Here is a 14,721-nt window from a genome sequence, read left to right as displayed (position 1 = left end):
GTTGATGTTTGACCTCAAATAACTTTTGAAAACGTTCAATTTCCTACAAAAACATGTTTATGAATTTTCTGTACGACACGTTGTTATCTAGTTATAAAAATTGCAAGGAGCAAGAACCATTTTTGCCATGTTATTCTTATGGAAAGTAAAAAATCGCGATGAGGCACATCTAAATATCAATATTAAAATCTGAAATTTTTATGGTATTTCTTTTTCGTCATCTTGAACAATATTTTCAGTATACCATTTAAAAAAAAAAAATAGTCCATTTTTTTGATACAGTCTAATGTATACAACATGTATTGTGGGATTGCAGCTGGTCTTATTTTCAAGATTATATAGTGTAATGTGGGTTGCTTGTGGTACGGCTCTAAACTCCGTGCTCGCGAATAATATCATTAGATATGATATAATTGAGTACAATGAGTGTTAGTTCGTATGCGTTCCGAGATTAGCTCTCAGTGTTATCAGCAATCTCTTATCATACTTGCACATACTCTTTGGCCAGGGGGTGTATTCCGCCAGGGAACTGTGGCAGTCCAGTAACGGTAAATTTTGAATCTTGTAACTAGCGGCTGGTACTATTTACTGATCATTTACTACCAAAGTGTTCCACCGTGCTGGACAGTAAGAGTGATAAATTTGATCTTCAATTTCGGGTGAAAATCAAAATTGAAATTTCAATGGATTTCACACAGAAATTAACAATCACTGACTCTGAAATGAAAAAAAACTCAAAAGTTGTGCGGCTCATGCTATAACGAAATAAAATATCTTATATTAAATTGCTTCATGTCAAAATAATCATTCATCTTGTACTTTGATCACGTACCGGAAATGTTGCTGAAATTTTACATTTGTGTATCGAATAATCACCGTTTCAATGAAATTTTCTATTCGAGGTATTCTTCGTATAACCTGATTTTTGAAGAGGATTTCATAATGAGTCGCATCCATATCATCGTCACTATCACTATTACTAGATGTAGTAAAAAAATGATCTACGACTATGAATATACTTCTGCGTTATCCATAATAATTTCACGAGTATAAAAATTAAGTGGAATTCCGCAATATTTTGACGTGCAACAATAATTGTCAATTACGTTAAGTTTGTTAAGTAAGAATTCAGTCACTTGATTGATTTTTGAAAATTATTGAAACAGAACACTTCTCACAAAACAATTGTCAATAAAGATAATGATTATATTTCAAATGTAAAAGATGACAATAAAATATATTTATTCAGGATTTATTCGAGATGCTATTCTAACAACAATAACACTCATTTACTGTCCAGCACGGTGGAACACCTTGGCAGTTAATGACCAGTAAATATTACTAGCCGCTAGTTACAAGATGCAAAATTTAGTATTACTGGACTGCCACAGTTCCCTGGCGGAATACACCCCCAGCCGGTTTCGGAACGCACCCTTCATTGTTATAGTAAAACGATAATGTTACAGTTTTGATGGTGCGAGGATTTCGTAACATTTCAGGTCTACTATTATTATTATACGAGCACATACATACATATTCCATCTAGGGTTATTTCGAATAGTTAGATGGTTTGTTCGACATCTTCTGGTTACGAGGTTCTCACCTTTGAATTGGATTAACTGGTGTTAAGTGATAGAATGGTAATAAAGAATAAAACGTTCGAGCGTTCCCGTCGGATGTTACAATTCCGTGATTCCATTGTGATATTTCAGTGGTTTTTCATGACTGCACTTAGTGCGCGCTGGGTGCGATTTTTCTAGGATTTCGCTTCTGCTACTGGTTGAAGACTGGGGAAATTGCACACTCTGTAGTGCTCTGCCTCGTCGCACATTCGACTCTGCAAATCAGATACCTAATACCTTAATCGCCTCATAGCCTCATATCCAACGCCTCATAGCTCATGTTTCGTGACAGTGTCAAGTATTTGTTTCACAACATTCTGAATTCTTATGCATCAAGATTTAAATTGCCATACTAAACCGAAGTAACAACATAAATAAATTGTGTTGAATGCAGTGTTTTGATTCTTAGATTTCTTAGGAAAAGATTTCGCCATTTAACTGCTCGTAGAAAAATAAACCCGGGTGTTTTGGCGCCCGTTACTGCCTCCAATCCTGCATACGGCATGTGACATTCAGTAATTGTATACAAATATTTCAATTCATTGCCACTTTTATTATGCAACATCTAACACAAGTTTTCCATTACCTACACATTTTTGGAGTAATCACATAAGCTTTGACAAAAAATTATTTTTTTCCCCGACAAATGACGTTTCCTTGCGTTTTTAGGAACTAACTTAAGTATTTCACTAAGAAAGTATCCCTCTGATTCTTGAAATGCAATTTCATTTCGAACAGCCTAATTAAGTTGAAATACTCAATTGTAATGTAGCAGTTTAACTATTGAAAATATGGGGGATAACACAAATTGATAATAAATAAATTATCAATTTATTAACATATTTTATGCTCACTTTTTGGTTATCGCGTAAACTGTCAATGTTTAAAGTTGCTCCTTCTTTTCCATGCACATTTATTACATTGAAGCTATAAACTTGACATTATAAATTATCATTCTTGTATTAGACTAAGAAAAGTATTCAGTAAGCGTTGATAATAATTATCATGTTTCTTATTTATTTACCCTAGATGTGGGCCGAATTGTTTCCCTGAAATGACAGCAGCTGCATTCGCTACTGTAGGCGTAGATTCAGTGGCAATGGCTACAGAAAAGATTCGTAGCTCTGACTTTACAAACAAGGTGAGAGATTGTTCCGAATCAAGTTTCTGAGTGACAATAATCTTTGATGAGGTAGATATTTGTAATGTTTTTTGGAAAAATTACAATTTAATAACCTTAGGATTGCTTTACATTCAGTAAATCATAATAAAGCATAACATATACATATATTGCATATTCAAATCCTTCTGAATTATTCTCATTTTGTTAAAATGGCAATTTTTTTGTCAATCTCGTGTCATGTTGACCGGAGGACTGTGATGAAATTTTGATACTACCGAGTACGTTGTTTATGAAATGACTAAATAGAATGTGATCAAAAATTCGCTCCAACAAAATTTCGGTTCTGGTAGTATGTGTTCTGAAAAAAATTTCAATCTCATGCGGTGAAAGTACATGCGCTAGGAACTTTCAGCAGCGGTGCGCTTGAAATTTTATGCCAAAAGTTCCTTGCGCATATAGTACTCTTTCATCACAGAAGATGAAATTTTTTTTCAGGATACATACTACCAGGATTTAAATTTTGCTGGCAGGAATTTTTGATCACATCTTTTTCAATCATTAGAAAAACGAAAAACTAGATATAATCGAATTTTCACCAGGATCCCAACTCAACCCTAACAATTTGTATTATATGATTAATTTCTATTTACCGTGGTTATAATTGGATTAGATAGTAATAAGTAATTATTGTTGAATCATGTTATAATGGTGATGCTGGGCGTCATTGTAACAACTTAAACAACATTTTTCCATACAGATTTCAACAAATGGTGGTTTTAAGGGCCAGGAAATGTACACAACTGAGTTTGAAATTAATGAAGCTCCTCCGAGTGCTCGAACGCTACTCACAAAAGGCTATGTTCAAGAGGAAATTAATTCCTTTTCTGGTATGAAATAACTATGCATTGAAAAGCCATTATTGAAGGCACGGATAGAACAAAGGCTTAAGTCAAGGAGGGCAATTTTGTCAATAATGTTACAGTCAAACTCTATAAACTATAGTAATATTGTAGCTGTGAGTAAATGTTACCAACACTTAATGTTGGTACGTTCATGGATTGAGAGCAGGGTCCAAATTTGTCCGTTCTTTCAAAGACCTCCACGTCAAAGAACAACTATGTGAACAAATTTTGAAAGATGGTACTATGGGCTTTTATATTCGCTATTCTACTGAAATAGTTGACATTATATCGATTTTTAATATATTGAAATGTTTCGGCAACTATGCCTTTGCTGATTAATTTTACTTTTATATTCGCTTATACCATTGCATATACTTGTTTTATGCTGACGATGTGGTAATTCAAAGAAAATATCACTCAGATGAGGTTTTTGCATGTAGTCAATCGATTCTCGATGATATTTTTAGGATACAGCAATGATGTGTAACCGATAACTTGCACTCGAAACAGTTCAAGATAAAGGTAATGCCGTTCACAGTATGTTAACTGGTTGTGTGATGCAGGGAGAGAGAGGAAGAAATTATTCTCCTTAAAAATTAATGTTTCATTGCTTCAAATCTTTACACAACAAAACGATTTTTAGATTTTTCGATTCTACAGAAAAATTGTATAAGAAACTGTGATAAAACCTGTTTTCTATCAGGTTTAAAAGTGGTGATAGTTTGGAGTTTTCAATTTTTTGAAATTCTTCTGGTTTTAATTTTAGTAGGGCAGGCTCATGGGTGTTTATTTTTAACAGTTTATATAATTACTGCAATATGAGACCAGAAAGCTACTGTTCTGTGGTCTGCTATAAAATTTCAGCGCAAGGGATATGTTAAGTTACGATTAAGTATCTTTTATTAGCTTCTCTTTCTTGGTCCACGATCTTATACCAGATATAAGTGAGCTTGATTTCGAAAATCAAAACGGAACTCCTAAACAATTGTGGTATATTTTGTCGGAAAGATGTTGTCAATGAAAGAGCGTGCAAGCACAAGATCAAGTAATATTCCTGAAACATTTATTCTAAAGTTCTGATCTGAATTTCATCTGGTATGATGTTGCAGGGCACCGAGAAAAGGAAACTACTAAAGGATCACACTGCAACTATGCAGTGGGTCATAGGACAATAGATTGCTAGTCTCATATAGCAGTAATTATAATTTCCTCTGGAAACGAAATTTGAAATAACGACGTCTGTCGAGAGAATTTAGAGGTATAAGTGGGGAATATGGATTTGGATATTGATTTCTGTGCTAGCGTCTTGGGAAGAAAGTAGTTTTCATGCCAATAGCAATATAAACATTATAAACATAAATAACTATTAAAAAAAATACTCATGAGCTTTACCAGTAACTAGAATGAATACTGAGAGAAATATTGAAAAATATACAACTCCAAATTGTCACAACTTTCACCCTCAGAGAAAAGAACGTTCCAATTACAGTTGCTGAAGTGGTTTTTTCTGTAGAAACTAAAAATCCAGAAATCCATTTATCGCGTGAGGTTTTAGACCATTAAAACATTGGTTTTTAAGAAGCATCATTATCTTTGTAGCTTAATTAGCTAAGCTTTTTGGTAAAGTTATGTTTAAGCATCAGGCACATTTTTATAGTGCCTTAAAAGACCTTTCATTAGAAAAAAGCAACGTCAAAATATCCTCAACAGTTTTAAGGAAAAAAGCTTTTGAAAGGAAGAAATTGTTTTCATGTAACTCCAAGACTTTGCATTTTGTAAAGTAATTTTTAGACTCCTGATTGATAGAAGAAAATTTACTGTACTAATGCTTCTCTACATGCTGCTAATGGTAAGACTGCAATTGATTCTGGGTCCAGAATCCACCTCTCAATTGCGCTTTATTATTTCGTCTCAATGGCAAATACAGAATCGCACTGCTCCATCTTTTCAAATTTTGTTGCAGCTATTTTTTGTCGTGATCTTGCTGAGAAACCAAATTTCACTCTTCTTATGGTGCGAGTTTAAGAAAAAGAACAGAAATAGTTGGAAATAGCGTAGTTCGAATCTTATTATAAGCGCGTGGTGTATCTTTCATCAAAAATCCATGGCAGACAGGAAATATAGCAGTTTTTTTTTATCTTTTCGATTACAAAATCTTTTATTTAGGACCTAATTGTTCCATCTGTGCCTTTAACAGTTCTTGATTGAAGGACTTTGTTGCCCAAAAAAACTTGTGTGCCTCACCTTATTGTTAGTCCAGTCAAATTAGCAAAAACATAAAAATTAACCAGTAAAAAGCTATAAATTGTTGGGTACCTTTATTTTGGCATATTTTTGAAGATAGTGTAAGTCCAGACCCTTACTTCTAAGGCTCGATCCATCATCTCAAAAAAAGGTGCCCCCTCCAGTTTTTCATCATATCTCGGTAACCGTTGATCCGATCGCGGTCAAGGTTATTATAAAATTTAAAGCTCATTAAATTCGCTATAAGAAAGGTACGATTCATTTTATTCATATCTTCAATAGTATATCTGTAATACATTGGTAAACACGGAAACAATTTTTACTTATACGCTGTGCTCTTGAATCTATGTTTCTACGCGTTTAAGGCTCCCTCGACCCTCGAGCACTTCGTTCCCTCGCCCGTTTTGTCGTTACGCAGCAGGCCCAGCTATAACCAGGGAATATCGTGAGACACTATTTCGTAGATATTATTATCACATTCAGGATGAAGAATTTGAAAATGTTACCAATAGTTTTTTGATGGTATTTTAAACGCGCAGAAGCATGGATCCAAGAGCACAGTATATAAGTAAAAATTGTTTTCGTGCTCACCGATGTATTGCAGAGATGCTATTGAAGATGTGAATAAAAGGAGTCATACATTTTTTTATAGAGAATTTCATGAACTTCAATTTTTATACTAACCTTCACCGCGATTGGATCAACGATTACTGAGATATAATGAAAACACTGGATTGGAGCACTTTTTTTCAAGGTGGCGAATCGAGCCTTGGAGGTAGAGGCCAGGACTTTGACTATCTTCAAAAGTATGCCAAAATAAAGGTCTCCACTAATTTATAGCTTTTTAACGATTATTTTTTCTATTTGCCTCATTTTAATCTAATTCACTGGACTATGTGCTTGATGTTCAACCACTTCCTAATGCTTTTGTATGATACAGATACATTTTTAAATAATTACAAAGTAAATTAAATTATAGTAAGACGCGATTAACTCAAGTAATTTACATGCAATAATGTACGAACACAAAAATTTTCTAACTTTCAGAGCATGATATATAGTATATAGTCAGGATACTTACCGGCCAAGTAAAATGTCACTTATTTTGCCTATCATCTTAGTGTACAAGGCGTCACACAGTGAGACGGGATCGAGAATTCACGGCGAAAAGTGCAAAAATAAAGTATTTATTTCGGGGTTCTATAGTGGTGGGTTAGACGTAGTAATAGGCCGAGGGTCGAGTTCCAGGAAGCAGAGGAGACGATACTTTATACCTGCTATTGTGTCGCAGTTCAAAAGTGCCCTTCGCTCGAGACAGACGCGTCGCTCTGTGAGCTAAATTTTCAGTGTGCTCTAGAAAACGACGCCGTACGGCCCAAACTCAAGCTATTTACATTTTTCAAAATGGATTCGAAAGGGGAAAGTAAGTAGAATATTATCATGTAATTAAATTTTTTTAATAATGATGTATGTGATATCAGTAAACGAATGATTTGTCCGAAAATAAACGTAAAATCGCGACTGAAAGTTCGAAACACGTAGAGAAAAGTTGAATTGCCGTGCATTGTCAAGCGGCCGGACTTATTCTAGGTTGTAGATTAATCAATCGTTTAATGAAAACTGCAAAAAAAAGATGCGATTTCTTGCGCCACCGCTACCGGTGTAAGTTTTTGTGATGAAAAGTGCATTTTTCTCAATTTCGAACAATTAAAACATACAATTTGGATATGTGATTCGTATGAAGGTTGTATGGTATGAAATTAACTTTCCAGGGATGTACTCACCTTGTGGGCCCAGTGCCCCAGGTGGGCCCAGTGAGGCCCAAGTAGATTATTTTTGTCATTATCCTAATTTTTTACAGCGGATTCACATTTCACGCTTCGAAATTGAAATATTTTCTATCAAGACAATTTTTGGTGGTCTATAATCTATCTATAATATTTATCTATTTTATTATCTATAATAGTGAGTAAGGCTGAATATGTAATTGCTTATTCATATGTATTATACTTTGACATTCCAGAATCTACCGAAGATGATCCTGCACCTGCTGGATTGACAAGAAGAGACATGTTCGTGCTCCTGAAAGATAATTTAAAGAGTGGTGCAGCTACAACGTATTTAAAAATTGAACAATTCATGACGGAGAGATTGAAACGACCTTTTACTCTGTCGGACGACGTTAAATCTGCAGTACGCCGATTATTATCCCAATTCAATGAAAAGTGGACGCAAGTTTCGAGGCATGAAGGAAAATTTGTCGAAAAATTTTCAACATGGCTCAGTGTGTTTGTTCCCCTGGAAGAAATCAAAGAAGCTGCAACAAAGTCCAGCAAGTCCAGCATGAGTCGGCTTTCTTCAGGATTTGCCGAAGCTAGTGTGCGCACAAAACGGCAGAAAACTGAAGATTTGCGTGCGACTACAAGCACTGAAGAACTGGCTTTTGCGACTCAGATGAGCCTTCGAGCAGCTAGTAGAGTGGATGCTGCCAAGGTTGTTCAAGATGTGACACTGGGAAGCCCATCAAGAGCTAAGAAGTATAGAGAATCTTTGGATTCGATTAGAGAAACTCCTTATACTCATGATAAAGCCCTATCGCTTGTAATTGACCTTAATTTGTCACAAGCTGACTATCAGAAACTTCGGAATTCAACCAGAGAGCAGCAATGTACGATATTTCCGCCATATAAAGCAATATATCAAGCGAAGCTTCGATGTTATCCACGGAAATCAGACATTACTGTTACAGAATGTAGTGCTGAAGTGAAACTGCAGTCTCTGTTGAATCATACAATTCAGAGAATCTTGTTGCTTCAAGAGGCAGTTATTGATAGTCTTAGTAAAGAAAGTGTTCGCAACTTGAGTTTAATTTGTAAGTGGGGTTGCGATGGCACTTCTGGTGAAAGTACATACAAACAAAGATTTACCGACGATGATGGAAGCAAGTCCGATGCCAACATCTTCTTCACTTCACTAGTTCCATTGCAGTTGATATCAGTCGACGAAGAAACCCAAAATACCACTATTGTGTGGAAAAATCCTAGGCCATCGTCTACCCGTTTTTGTCGTCCAATTCGAATTCAATTTTTGCATGAAAATACCGAAGCCACTACTGTGAGCGAAATGGAGTATATTAAACAGCAGGAGAGTCACCTTGTCCCTTTCGAAACTGTCATTAACGGAAAAGACATAACCGTTTCTTTCCAACTTGCATTCACCATGATAGATGGTAAAGTTTGCAATGCAATCACGAGTAATGCTTCTGCTCAACGTTGCTATTTATGTCAAGCAACTTCAAAAGACTTTAACGATATCGATGCAATGTTGAAAAGGAAAATTAATGAAGATCATCTACAGTTCGGGTTATCGACTCTGCATGCGTGGATTCGCTTCTTCGAATGTTGTTTGCACGTAGCGTATAAACTTGAAATCAAAAAGTGGCAAGCGCGTAGTCCAAATGATAAAGAAATTGTTAAAAACCGGAAAGCAATTATACAAAAAGGTTTCCGCATACGAATGGGTCTAGTAGTTGATCAACCAAAGCCCGGATTTGGTAGCTCTAATGATGGGAATACTGCTCGACGATTCTTTGAAGATTCAACCACTTCTGCTTCGATTACGGGGGTAAATGAAGACTTGATCAAGCGATTTTACGTTATATTGCAAACACTTTCGAGTGGCCATGAAATTGATCCAATCAGATTTCAAGATTATGCCGTGCAAACAGCTCGCGACTTTGTAACGTTGTATCCGTGGTTTTACATGCCTACTTCGATGCATAAAATTTTGATTCATGGCACAGCAATTATACAATCTGCAATATTGCCAATTGGACAAATGTCCGAAGACGCCCAAGAGTCTACTAATAAATACATTAAAAAGAATAGATCAGATTTTTCACGAAAATTTTCACGAACGAAAACCATGGTGGACGTTTTCTCACGCCTACTATTAACGTCTGACCCATATATTTCGAGTCTGCGCAAATTACCCGCTAAAAAAATGAGATCATTGCTACCAGAAGCAATCCAGTTATTAACTGCGCCAAGCGTCTCAACAAGTGAGGAGAGCTCGAGCCTTGCATCATCAGTTCAATTCAGTGACTGTAAATCAGATTGTCCTTCCGACGATGAATAAAGTTGTATAGTTACTCCAATGTTCAATCTTTCACATGAATCTAATTTTAAGGAAAACATAACTATTATAATGCAATGTGACGTAAATAAAACACCTTTTATACAAATGTCGTCCATATTGAATCCGCCATTTTTTTCCCGCAATTTCGACTCCGGATTCGTAATCAGCGACCCCAAAAACCCCCGAGTAAGGACTTTCACCCCGATTAAATATATTTTTGAATCAATTTTTTGCCGTACTGGATCCGCCATTTTGTTTTTCGCAATTTCGACTCCGGATACGTAATCAGCGACCCAAAAAACCCCCGAGTAAGGACTTTCACACGAATTGGAAACTTGATAGACTTTTCGCCGTGAATATTCGATTCCGTCTCACTGGCGCCGCAACTATTGTAACACACAAGTTTTGAAAATGCCATAAAAAATGCAGAAATTTATTTTCTCACACTTTGTTATTATATAGCTGTTTTTGTTGTTTTTACTAGTTTCGTAAAAATATAATGAGATTTTGAATTTGTTTATAATAAATTATTATAATTTTCAAAGAACAATTATTATAACATAATGTTAAGATAAAATAAATAAATAAAATTAGTAACAAGAAAAAATTGAATACAACAAATTTTCAAAGAGCAATAGCATTAAATTCCGACACTCCTTTGAAGAATCAACTTCAGACTCAAAAAAAAAAAAATGCTTTCGAAGCCTTTCAGAGACACTACGTCAATCACTTGAGATTCTAACCTCAAAAATCGTATCAACTAAATCGCAGCCATAAACAGAGTTTGATGGCTGAAACTCGGGGTGGCCAGTCTGCACGAACATCCGATAAAACTCGCGTATGCGCAGTTGATTTTATAGTTTCAAGAGATTGTCCCGGTATATCTTTAAACATCCAAAGGGCTCAACAGCCCCATTCTGTACACAATTCTGAACAAAAAATCTCCAACACACTTTTATTTGAGGCAGAAATAACGAAATGGCATGGATTTTACGAAATCGCAATAATAAATTTGTAGAATGAATGCCGATTCTTTATATCTGCGTCGAATGAAAATGTGTTGGAATGTTTTGTTGAGAATCGTTTATAAAATGGGACTGTTAAGCATTTTTTCGCGTCTGTGATACGTGGACTTCGATATTTGGAGATATATACGTCAACGTTGGATACAGTAACCTGTGTTGTGAATTTTTATACATCTGATCTCGTTAGTCGTATGATGGCGGATAAAAAAATTATGTTGCAGTTAAGGAAAATGATCAGAAAATACGTAAATAGAAACGATTGATATTTTCCAATTTAAAAGAGACATACCGCATCTTCAAGGCAATGTACCCCGATTTGAAGATCGGCATTTCAAAGTTTTGGGAGCTAAGGCCGAAACACTGCGTACTCCCTGGAGCTAGCAGGACTCATTCAGTTTGTGTATGTGCGTAACCATTGTTAGATAGTGCAAGAATAGCACAATTGACAGCAAATACGCTGCATCCATTGGATAATTACAAAGATTGTTTGAAACGAATGATGTGCAACCCACCCGCAGCCAAATGCCATCTGAAGCAGCGTATAAGTTGTCCAGGCACCGAAAATGTAGTGACGCAGTTGGAAGAATCATTCGAGGAGGAATTGATTGATACCGTGATGTACAGACAATGGGTATCAGTGTGCAAAAAAATCTAGAAACTATGCAAACACCTGTCGAAGATTTTTTGGAAAAATTCCGAGCACAACTGGAATCGCTGGTGACACATGCATTGATGGCTCAGCAGCAGTTCGGTTATTTAAAAAAAGAAAAGAATTTGAATCAGGAGAATGTTTAGTGATCTGCGATTTTGCAGAAAAATTTGCGTTTGTTATCCAGGACGTGATTCAGGATGTACACTAGAACAACGACCACGTGTCGATACATCCTTTTGTTGCCTACTATAAAGAAGACGGAAACGATAAACACAAGAATTATATAGCAATTTCAGAGGGCCTCAAACACGACACCATCGCCATCCATGTTTTTTAACGAAAATTTGTGGAGTTTCTAAAGCGTGAAATACGCGAAGTTAATAAAATCATTTACTTTTCTGGCGGAGCTAGCGCACAGTATGAAAACCAACAAAATATTTTGAACGTATGTCATTACAAAGAAGACTGGAGTTAGAGCAGAATGGTTGTTGTGATGGCATTGGCGGTGCCCTTAAAACATTTGCTGCGAAAAGCAGTTTAGAACCGTCACAAGAACCGATAAACAGTCCCCATAAATGTTTTTCTTGGGCTAAGAATAATAAGAATGTTAAAAATATTTATATGGATTTTTTCACTAATGAGGATTATAACGAAGAAGCTGTTGCATTACAAGCTCGATGCCAAAAAGTGAAGTTAGTACGTGATACAGTGAAATTTCATTGCATCAAACCTATTTCAAGGAAGCAAGTTGTTGCTAAGAGATATTTCAATACCCAGAATTCAAGTAGAAGTATCGTTTTCCAAGTAAATCGAATATTAATAGAAACGAAAAGGGTATAGTGGGGGAAATCTGCCCCCGCGGCTTTTTGATTTGCATTTGGGGGATCGATTTGACGTAAAATAAAAATAATTCAGCTAAATTTTTACCTCTTTATTATCTACACGGTTTTCGAGATTTTCGAAAAAAAACTTTTTTTCGATATTATTTTTTTTTCAGTAGTAAAATTTAAAATTAATGAATGGTGATTTTTTCCCCAATTTTTAGGAGTAAACGAAATGAAAAAACACTTTCCTTATGAATCTCAAGTGGAAAGCCGATTCTTAAGAACAAAAATAGAACTATAATAAATTTTCTTACCGTGTTATTTAAAAGTGTCCACCTTGGTGGTGGAACTTTGTCAGAAAATGTTTTCTATACCCCTTTACACTCAGGATTTAAAATTTTTTTTTGAAATGGTGGAACATTATGAAAGAAAATGAAAACTAATTTTTTTTTTACAAATCGTTCATTGAGGAGACACGTCAGTGAAACTCTAAACTTTTTCGATTTGCTTGAAACTTGATAACTTGAACTCATAATGAAGCTCCATAAAACAAGTGATTTTGACTCGGTGCCAATTAGTTACATTTCACATGTGTCCAGTTATTATTTAAAATAACGTGGAAAAGTTGTGTTTTCCGTAAAGCTCTTTGCTTTACAATTCTCATCGTAAGAATCTCAAAAACTTCCATAGCCATGAGACGAGCGTAAAGGACAAAAGTTACCATGGAAATGGCAATCCGACAAGTTCCCACATAATTAAGAATTTTCACAAAAATTGTCAATCACCAATTATTGGGACAATTAGATAGTAACTTATCCGATTCCAATTTCCATGGTCACTTTTGTTTTATATGCTCCTCTAATGGCTGTGGCATTTTTTCAGATTCTTACGATGAGAATTGTGACGCAAGGAGCTTTTCGAAAAACAGAACTTTTCCACGTTATTTTAAATAATAACTGGATACATGTGGAACGCAACTGATTGGAACTGAGTAAAAACCACTTGTTTTATGGAGCTTTATTATGAATTCAAGTTTCAAACAAATCGAAAAAGTTTAGAGTTTCACTGACGTGTCCTCTTAACTCTTCGAAGCCTAGTGGGAACCCACGTTCCCACCTCGGTTTTCTTGAATTTTTCTAATTTATTTACTTTCTTACGTATTCAGATCTGATTTTTTGCGCTTTTCAGTTACTTTAGTGATCAACGAACATAAAAATGCAGTCTAATGAGCATAATTGTTTATAATTCAATACTTATACACAAGCAAACTAAAAAAATGACAATTTTTTGGAAAAATTTATCCAAGGAAATAACTTGAAATTTAGTGAAAGTGGATTTTTGGGGTCGCTGATTACGAATCCTAATTCAGATTTTTTAAATTTAGAATGGCGGATATAATATGGTAGCGAAAAATTGTGGAATTTTGCTGAAAATGACACATATCTTGAATCCGCCGTCTTGAATTTCGCAAATCTGATAGCGGATTCGTAATCAGTGACCCTAATAACCCCGGTGTGAGAATTTTCACGATCAAACGATCATTTAAAAACTGTATGCTTCAAAGGGTTAATGCAAGATTTTGAAAAAAGAAAATTATTCTCTTTTTTCACAACGTTCCACCACTTCAAGAAAAATGAAAAAGTTCCTTAGTGTAAAGGATCATAGAAGACATTTTATGACAAAGTTTGGCGGTGGACACTTTTAAATAACACGGTAAAAAAAGTTATAATAGTTTTATTTCTGTTCTTAAAAACCGGCTTTTTACCTAAGATTCATAATGAGGGTGTTTTTTTTATCCCGTTTACTCCTAAGAATTGGGAAAACAATCATCGTTCAATAATTTTTAATTTTACTATTGAAAAAAAAGTTGAATCGAAAAAAGCTTTTTTTTCGAAAATCTCGCAAACTGTTTGAGATAATTAGCCAAAAATTTAGCTGAATTATTTTTATTTGATGTCAAATCGATCCCTCAAATGCAAATCAAAAAGCCGCGGGGGCAGATTTCCCACACAAACCCGGCTATACCCTTTGCGGTTTACTTTAATATTTTATTGAAATGTACCTAAAGTTCTGCAGTTTATGTTGAGTAATTTTGAGTTTATTATTTAGTACGTAATTACTTGAATACCACTGTGACCTATTGCACTTTATGAAATCTATCCTAATATGAAATATTGTTCTTGACGTACGGT

At 35.2% G+C, this 14,721-nt stretch overlaps 1 protein-coding gene across 3 annotated transcripts in view; it reads left to right on the top strand.

Moving 5' to 3' along the window:
• Positions 1-1,890: 1,890 nt before the first annotated feature.
• LOC124416408 (trithorax group protein osa-like) overlaps positions 1,891-14,721 on the top strand; it is a 150,753-nt gene continuing 137,922 nt past the window's right edge. Inside the window, exons 1-3 of one of the 3 annotated variants that reach the window (XM_046897431.1) lie at positions 1,891-1,984; positions 2,652-2,763; positions 3,503-3,632. In XM_046897431.1, the coding sequence (XP_046753387.1) occupies positions 1,950-1,984; positions 2,652-2,763; positions 3,503-3,632 (277 nt within the window). In that variant the 5' untranslated portion in view covers positions 1,891-1,949. Of the gene's footprint in view, positions 2,138-2,651; positions 2,764-3,502; positions 3,633-14,721 lie in introns of all 3 variants that reach the window. The other 2 variants (XM_046897432.1, XM_046897433.1) reach the window with 2 other exon arrangements.

Source organism: Diprion similis, chromosome 2 (genome assembly GCF_021155765.1).
Source record: "Diprion similis isolate iyDipSimi1 chromosome 2, iyDipSimi1.1, whole genome shotgun sequence".
NCBI lineage: Eukaryota > Metazoa > Arthropoda > Insecta > Hymenoptera > Diprionidae > Diprion > Diprion similis.
This window is presented reverse-complemented; position numbering and strand designations above follow the sequence as displayed.